At 41.8% G+C, this 9,386-nt stretch overlaps 1 protein-coding gene across 1 annotated transcript; it reads right to left on the bottom strand.

Annotated features, from left to right (window-relative positions):
- Window positions 1–546: 546 nt before the first annotated feature.
- On the bottom strand, window positions 547–5,767 carry LOC142908030 (aerolysin-like protein). Its single transcript, XM_076058165.1, has 2 exons — window positions 5,655–5,767; window positions 547–2,911 (listed from the first exon to the last, which is right to left on the bottom strand). The coding sequence occupies exon 2, from the start codon at window positions 2,895–2,897 to the stop codon at window positions 1,956–1,958; it is 942 nt and encodes a 313-aa protein (XP_075914280.1). The 5' UTR covers window positions 2,898–2,911; window positions 5,655–5,767; the 3' UTR covers window positions 547–1,955.
- Window positions 5,768–9,386: the final 3,619 nt, after the last annotated feature.

The following is a 9,386-nucleotide window of genomic DNA, read 5'->3' as shown; positions in this document are numbered from 1 at the left end:
CATGGACTTAAATACACGTATGGACCTACACGTACACATATGGACTCAAACACACACACAACTCGACTCAAACACAAACACATTGACTTACATACACACATATGAACTTACACACACATATGAACTAACACACACATGGACTAACACACACACATTTGGATTTTTGATTGATGAGCTGGCACTGCTAAGGTTCTGGATTCGAAATTAGGTCAGCACTCAGACCTCTGAGCGATGTGGCCATATCTCTCTTGCGAGAATCGAGAATATAGGTTCATCATGCGCGATTGAAGTTATATCTAAAAACCAAGATCTCACTTCTGCTACGCGTTATCTGCACACATACTAGCTTACGTTTTGATAACTGTGATGGAAGGGGTTATCTTCGTGCAGTCATTCGTGACCGGGTTGAGACCATCAACTCACCAAACTTGACTGTGCAGTTTCATTACAGGCGAATGCCTGGATTTGAACAAATGTTTTCAGTGATGCTGGTTCAAAGGGGTTGTGGATGTGATAATGAAGATACTGAATGCAAACACAATCCAATGATTTTTTAAAGATATTTTATTTTGCATCACAAGCCCAAAGCATTGCAGAACATGCAACTGACTAGTTGCATGCAATTCCCTATAATTAAAGAGCATGCAATTGTAATCTAAATACATTAATCCAGATGGTGGTGCTGATGGAAATGATAGCACTGCAAGAGAAGTTCTTTAATTTTCTGGTGTCACCTTTGGAGAAATTGTTGGTAATTCGAGGCCAGTTATCATTATTTGTATATTCATTGTAGTGTGAAATGGAAAACAAATATGAGCGTTTTTGAAAATAGGTGTCCCAACACAAATGAAGATTGGTTGATTGTTTGAGGACTCTTTATCTTTCCGTCATCGTTTTTTTTGGTATCATTCACACGTGGATGTCTTCTCTCTATAATTTTAGTAGAAATGTTGGTCAAGTCCATCGATTTTTCTGTTCGTGGCAGCATGCAGAAACTGTATTGTCAAGATATATGGTTGTATGATTTTGCCGTGGAGAATGTCCTTAGCTGTGTGCTTCGTGTGAGTTTTCACTCTTCAGCTTCTCATTTCTGAAGCCCATAAAGCTTCACCTCTTTTACCTCCTTCCAGTCATTTATGTCGGTCATCCAACTTGTACTTTGATGTTTTGAACCCCTCCAGATTTGCACTCTACCGATCAGCGTTGCCTATGCCAGTGTGTATTGTCTTGTTACATTGCCCAAACCACTGCAGGAAGTTTTTTTCCATTTGCTTTTGCTAGTTCGGGCTCATTCTCACGTAAGTAAATGGCAAAAGTAACGTTAAAAATGATTTTTTATCTGTGAAATGATAGTTAGATTGTAAAATCAAATATTATGAAGATACCCTCTCCTGTGTTGGTTTGATCTGGAACTGTTTTTGTCGTCGTTTTGTTGCCTTGCCCAAGTTTGCATTTAATGTTGAAAAATCGGAAGCAATGTACTTATGCTATTTGTACTTATATACTTTATTTATTCGTATTTCTTTATATAAGTTTAATCTACTGGCTTACCTTTGATCTACTTTTTACTCCTATCGTGTTTTGTATTGTTTGTTGTTGTAACTTGCTGACTCGCCCCTACTGGACATCTGTAAAAAAGAGATTAATTTATCGTCGGATTCCTCCGGAATAAAGACAGATTATGATCATTCCATTGTGATTTCTGAGCGAACAGACTCAATTATGTACGGTATGTGCGAGAAAAATTCGTTGAAATAACTGCATCTCCGTGTAAATTATTTTTTCACCGATTCAAAGGTTCCTTAATTGCACGAACTGAAATCTCCCAAATGGCATATGTATTGCATCATATTTTATACCGCAGGGTTCAATAAACTATTAAATAAAGATAGGCAGCGTTGACTGCAGCATGCAGTTAGTAAAGCGCAGCACGTGCGTGCTTTTCCGGTGCCGTTTCACTTTTCCTTTGTTACTACAGTCGCCTTGGTGTAGGCGAGGCCCTTGTAGACACCCTCCATTGGGATGTCGTAGGTGGCGCCGTTCAATAAGGAGATGCGCACCGTACCCTTGTACGGGAGGTCGATTTCCGCGCGACCGATATTGATGTCGATCGCAGTGGTCTTGTGTGGAGGAACCGTGACGTTGAATGAGAGGAGCTCGGTTTTCGATTCTGAATTCTCCACGGCGTGCGTACTCTCGGTGCTAACGGTAAAACTAAAGCCAGCTTCAACATCCACGACATCCGGAACGCCGGCTGAGACGGTGAGGCTCACGGTTGCCTCCAGCTTGTTTGTGATCGACCAGGAGGAGGTTTTGGTCACGGTCTTGGAGGTTTCAATTTTATAGGTTTGGGGGACAGAACCAGTATTCTTGTAACTGAGTGATTTGATCTCTTCCATCTGGACTTTTGGAAGCTCCCTGTGCAGTGTAGGGTATGTCACGTTGATCAATTCTGAACTTTTAACCGAATTAATGAAGAGGAAGCCCATGCTGTCGATGTCTGAACCGCCTTTGCCCATAATTCCAAGGCAGATTCCAGAGCGGATGTCGACTGGGTACTCGGTCTTTAGGCCCCAGTCTGTCATCTTCACGAAGAATTCCCTGCCTTTGGTTGTCCTGAACTTGAAGGCGCCCAGGCGTGAGCCAGCCCCATTCCCCCACAGTGAGAGGGACGAAAACAGCTCCCCGGGCTGGAACACAAACTCTTTGTGAGATCCCGAGGGACTGCCGTACTGTGCAGTCCTTCCGTCCGTCAGCCAGGCCTTCACGCACTTGATCTGCCACCCTCCAACCCACACCCAGATTTTTTCCAGCGTTGCTCCATTTTTCCTCCCATCAAAACTGAAGGCTGTTCCTCCTTGTCCTCCACAGGTGTGTAAGGCCAATGCATAAGGCATTTTCTCCTTTCTTCCTGCACATTACAAGATACAGATTTGTTTAAATTATGAAAGGTCAAACATTGTGATATTCACAGTTTGACTTTCAAAACCACATTTTATTGACACCTCTGTAATAGTTATGTACTTCTAAATTTGCATGTCGACTCAGACTTTATCGACAATTCAATAACAAATATCACTATTGCGAAAAAACGGTGATAAAGCAGTACAGCATCATGTTGGGAAATTGTAAAAAAAACACACATTGTATCAGATTAATAACTCGTAATGCCTAACTTACAGCTAAAGACAATGAAAGAGGAGCAGACAGTGACAAGGTTAGATAATTTACAAGAATAACTGTTTGAGGTTAAGAGAGCCTTGTCTGCAAGAGAAATACAGCTTCTCTGAAATAAAAGTTGACAAACACAGTACAGCAAATCCTTCCGTCGAGGTTTTACTGTTTTGGGCCAAATTTATTTAGGTACTCTTCGCCGATTGTGCCCCGGTGGCTCGAACATTCGCAGTTGATCTAGAGATTCCTGTATGCATGATATATGTACTGCTCGCGATTATGCTGCCATGAAAGTACACAATGCGCAATCTTGTCCCCATCTTATTGCCCAAGTGGCCCATCGTGGTATCCCAGGCCACGTGGTGTTCCTAGATTCCAGTGGGTAGACAGTGAGGTTCAGCCGCTCACGATTTTAACTTCCTGCAGTGAACAGTACTGTACACGGTTACCTATACAGTACATCTACGAATAGCCCCTCCTGTATTCAAAAAGCTTTCTTTAAGATGTTTGATTCAAGCATAGCCTCATCCATATGGGATCACAAAATAGCGCAAATAGATTTTCATTCCCTTACGTTACTTAGGAGAGATCGGGGCCTGACCCTTTGCAGATTTCCTAAAATAGAACAAAGCAATCGCTTTCAGAACTTTATTCAATAGATCAACAAGAAAAAGTAAAGGACATGTAAAAACTGGGAGAAGGCTCGGTGAGGTGCTGGTTATTTGCTGCGGTTACCTAAGCTCCTATCAAATATAGATCGCGTGTCCTGAAACCATTATTCACGGTTTCTAACACATTGGGGAAATGCAACCACAGGTGAATCTCATTCCACTCCTTCATATGTAGACAATCGCCTCTGTGGGGCGACCAATCACTAACAATAGAATGCACAAGGGGTAACTGGCCTGGCTGGAGAGTGATAGGCTTGGAAAGGGTGGGGGACCTTCCAAATAAGGTTACCAAAATATCAGGGACACCATCCAAAGCTACAAACAAAAACTTTGACCACATCACTCACCCAATCTTGGATGGTCTGGTGGAAAAAAAGGAAATGAAAAGTTCGTGCAGGAGATTGAGACCGGGTTAGAGCCAAAACTAGAAAGCTGAGGGGGAAAGGCTGCTGGGACAGGACATTCCTCACCAGAAATTGACTCAAATATGGTTAGGCTCAGACAGCAGGCCGCAGGTCCCTTCCTCTATACATAATTTAGTTCAAATTCACACATTCCTCTCCTAATTGCCCTAGATACCACAATGGACGGTACAGATGTAACTGAATGCCTTCTGGCCGTGCCCAGATATTTTAGAATTATACGAGAATTTAACGGATTATTTTAATCGGAACTTGGCACAGAGCTGAGCCCCTCAGTGGACTAAACTTTGCGGGGCTTGAAACCAAAAGGGCTATCGGTACGCCAATATGCCTTACTGAAAACCGGATATATTGTAGCAAGAAAGACAATATTAGCAAATTGGAAACAAGAACCCCCTCTTGGAGACTCTGGCACAGAACTATTCGTGCCTTGGCGGGAATCAGCTCCTTAACCAGGATCTACCAGGAATATAATAAGAGTAAGAGGAAATGTGGTCCCCATTTTTATTGACCCTGCGTGAATAACCAGAAAAGTAGTGAGCGGGGCAAGGGGATGAACTCCAGACACTGAAACATTCCAATAGGCACTGTTGCTCCTAGGGGAAAATAAGAAGGATAAGCCCAGACATCACGCTTATTTTACTTTGTTTCCTGTCTAGTTTGGATAAATTATTCCCCTTCCTCCCCCTTGTCCTCTTCTTCCCTTTCCCAGTTAATCTGCTGCTCCTGATCGTTGCCTCTGTGGTAGGTCAGCGAGCCCAATGGCATCCAGACGGGTCCCCATTTAAGGATTTATTGCACCGGGTTCGACACACGTTCGTAATTGGTATCTCCCTCTGTGATGGCCATGTTCTGGACAAAAAAAAACATGCATTGGATAAAAAAGGGTGGAAGATTGACCCAGGACATCAAGAGTCGTGTTTTTCTTCTTCATGTGATGCAGTGTGGATATCAAAGAGAGAGAGAGAGGAGGGAGACAGGAAAAGAGCAAAGTGAGAGGAGAGGCACGAGTATTGCGCAATCGACGTCACTTTTATACAGACAAACGTCATCAATGCATTTGTATGTAAAGTTTTTCCTGAACATTTAAACCAACGTTGCATGATTGTCAATTGAATTCACATCTTTATATTTTTAGGAGTTGCTTGCTGCTGATGCTGTTATACGTTGTTTTTTCACTGATTTGTGACAGTACCTTACAGAACGGATTTTTAGTGAAAATAAACACAGAAATCCGCTAGCATCTTGTTTTGCCAACATTACACCAAGCAGGCAGGTTCTCAAGGGGTGCCAGCTCAGAGGCACTTACCTGGGTGTCACCTGTCCACCACACACACCAACTGAATTTTTAAGAACGAGACCAGTCAGGAGTAACCCACACACTCACCTTAAGGTTCTCTTCCCAGAGCATGCTTTTCTATCACCAGAACACTGTCATTTATACTACTGTTGCACAGGCCACGTGATCCAGCCACAGCCTAAATTATACATCGCTTCGCATCACTCACGTCAGAATAGTTTATGTAACTATAGTTTGGCATATTTACAGAAATTATGAATATTTAATCTATCATACATATTTAATTTTCAAAGTTGAACCTCTCTTTCTTTTTCATGATGACGAGGTGGAGTGAATCAATGAGTGGTGTATTATCAAACAAGGTTCTTCCAACATTATGGAACCTTGTTTCCGCGCCAAACATCGTAAACCTTCCATTAAAAAATATTCTGAAGCAGAAAACTAGTAGTGCCAGATACACCAGCCACATTTATAAATATGTTGTGTAACATAGATCCTTACTCACCGTGTAGCAATATTTTAATGTAGATGTAAAATTCAATGAGGGACGTGATTATCTTGGTGTGTTCTGAGACTGTTGTTGTACATATCCGGGAGAGATCTGAGATTGTTGTTGTTGTTGTCTTGGTGAGGGACTGTTGTTAATGTTGTCTTGGAGTTGTCTGGGACTGTTGTTGTTGTTGTTGTTTTGGTGTGTAACCATTGTACTTGTCATGGTGTTGTCTTGGACTCTTGCTGTTGTTTTTGTCTTTTTGCTGTTTTGCCCCAGGCGTGCATTTGGTGTCAAAAAATTGGCAGGAATGTATGTTATTGTGCAATTTGTACATCTATACAGGCGTATCTCACTTAAAGAGCATTCTTTCTCTGCTAATTCGAGCGATTTCAATACAGATTAATTCGTTCCAAAACGAGCAACACTCTCACGGCACTACTTTTAGTTGCGAATATGATAATCTTAAGCAGCGTTAAAACATGTATGACCAAAACATAACCCTCGTGTTCCTCCAAAGAGATCTCATTAGGTAACGCGTGTTGGGCTGAAACAAGTGTTCGATAACTCTTCGTTGGGTAAGAATTTCATGTATTTGTATTCTGTTGGTGTACCCAGAAAATCCTTACTGACTCTCAAGATACATTTTCGAAAGGGCCTCTCTAAGTTTCACAGTAGGGGGCGATGTAGCTGCTCTGTGTAATCCCAATTGAGTAATTTTGCAAATACATTTTCAACATTGGAATGTTCGGTCACATCAGAAACATTTACAAATAAATTGTGAGAGAAGAAAAGCAGAGAACCCATAGGAAACCCATCCAGGAGCGGGTCAGAAATCGACGAAAGGACGTCTAAACTGTGAGGCACAAGTGTTAAAACTCTGCTACCCCGCCTACAATATCAAATTGAATCCACGAATTGAAATAGAATTGGAAAGAAAAAAAGCCCGCTTCAACTACAATGGAAGTCAAATGGTAATGAATTTTAATTATAACTAAAGTTTGTCATCGGAATGCCTAAAAATATGACGTATAATGTAGTGCATTTTTTTAAACAGTTAAGCCATAACTGGTTTATTATATTAATCTGATATACCAGTCTTTCCCAACCAGTGTGTTTGATGTGTACACCTCCCAGCCTAATAACTTTCCCTCATTCCCTGACCAGCACATAATCTACTGCGAATCATCCCTAACTTTACTTTACAATCCCTGTTCGTACCCCCTTTGGAGATGGTACACCAGGCAGCCACTAACAGAAGATTAATGCAGTAATTTATCCAAACGTTTAGGCTCCGCAGTCCCAGAGTGTCAGGCTACTTTATTCCCAATAATTCGTTTGGTGCTACTGAGTAGTTTCTACTTCGAAAATAACCTTTAAAAATACACAGACCATAAAAACGAGACGTGACAAATGAAACACTACAATCGAGCAGACAGAGGTTATGAATCAAGCCATATTACACAATACAAATAAGTAAGACATGCACGTGTATGATACACGATATAGAAAATAAGCCAATCCAAATGAGACAAACAGCAGAGACAGTTCATAAGATTCAGGTCATTTTAGATGACTTATTACGAATTGGATATTACATGGGCAAAGGGAATACATAGTATATGTTAAACAGTAACAATTGACGGCGAATTATAAAGTAAATAAACATGAGCATCCCCACGCTGAGAAACATGCAAGGGAAGCAATCTTGCGAGCAAGCTGTTATGAGTAGCAAAAACATGTTGCGTAAAGCAGACGTGTTACATAAGAAGTACCGATATAGATGTCTCTTCTCTTCCATCAGCTGTCAACAGGTGGTTGACAACGAGGCTGAATGAAATAGTTTCTTTGATTTCGGTCACTGGACACGACATTCGCTATGCCGTGAGGTATGGTGAATTGAATATTGGCTTGGCAACATTGATCTGTAATATTTAACGAATAAATAATCAATAAATAACCGTGATAGTGTTGATGTATTGAGCCTATCCTTTTTATTTAGATACAATTTTTGGGGGTTTTTTTGGAAGCGGAAATTCCTTAGCCCACAAAAAAAGCATCATGGAGAAGGAAGTGAAGTCGCACTGCTGTGACTCTGGAACATCAAAGGCTGACAAAATTAGCCACCATTGTGATTGGCTGGCTGGTCTGCTATCTGGCATATGAAATACAAAATTTTATACGAAATCAAGCGTTTAGAAAGTTTTACTTGATTCGGTTAGCCAGATCACTTGGCGCATGTGTGATTGGTGGAGGCGCACGGACAAGAGACGACTTTTCACCTGTGATGACACTCGACTAAGGGGCCGTCCAAATGACGTCACGCGATTTTGAAAATTTTTGACACCCCGCCCCCTTCGTCACGCGGCGTCACGCAAAGTCAGACCCCCCTCAAATATGACGTCACGAAGCTCTGCCCCCCCAAAAAAAAAAGATGTAAAACATGCTTCAAACCGCTTTAAACTATTGTCATTGTAGTGCATTTTTAATGTGGCGCTGCACTCTGATGTTGTAGGAAAACACACTTATTAAAACGTATAATTAATTAAGTAGAAGGTGCTGCCTATATTTATTTAAAGTTGCGCATTTTGATGTGACGTCACATTTCTCAAACCCCTCCCCCCTCGTCAAACATCGTCACAAATGTCTGACCCCCCCCCCAAGTGCATGACATAATTTATGGATGGCCCCTAATATATTAGTACCGATTAACTAAATATGTATTTGTATGTACTGTATATGCTGTACATGAAACAAAAATTGGATTCATTGTTAGATTTATATCTAACTAGCGGTAAGTACCCGGTGGTGCCCGGGTGAAAAAGGCAGACACACACCTGGACTTACACACAGACATCGACTCACACACATAGAAACACATCGACTTACACGCACACACACAGGCATCGACTTTAGACACACACATATGTAGTTACACACACAAATGGACTCACACACACATATACTTACACACACATATCGACTCACACATACATACATATGTAGTGGAACAATTAGGCGCATGAGGGTAAATGGTGAGATGGCGCGGGGGCAGGAGAGTATGGGTCATATTGGGACAAACATATGCGATGGTTGGGACAATGATGTCATGATTAGGCCAATTAAGCTATGGAGCCAGAGACGGCTGTGATTGGCTGGTGTTGTTGTCAGGGCTGAAGTGGCGTCTTAAAGTCTGGAGAAGTAACAGGTGCATGGGCACGCGGAGCGTCGTTGGGACGCGGGTTAATTAATTGGAGAGTAATGAGAGCAGGGACAAACTGGGGAGATGGGAGGAGAAAGGGGGGTTGGATTCGGGGGCTGGACGAAGC

This window comes from Petromyzon marinus, assembly GCF_048934315.1.
Source record: "Petromyzon marinus isolate PM22_M1 ecotype Great Lakes invasive population chromosome 68 unlocalized genomic scaffold, UKy_Petmar_22M1.pri1.0 chr68_unloc.1, whole genome shotgun sequence".
NCBI classification, from domain to species: Eukaryota; Metazoa; Chordata; class Hyperoartia; order Petromyzontiformes; family Petromyzontidae; genus Petromyzon; species Petromyzon marinus.
Note: the sequence above shows the minus strand (reverse complement) of the source record. Positions and strands in the feature narration are given on the sequence as shown.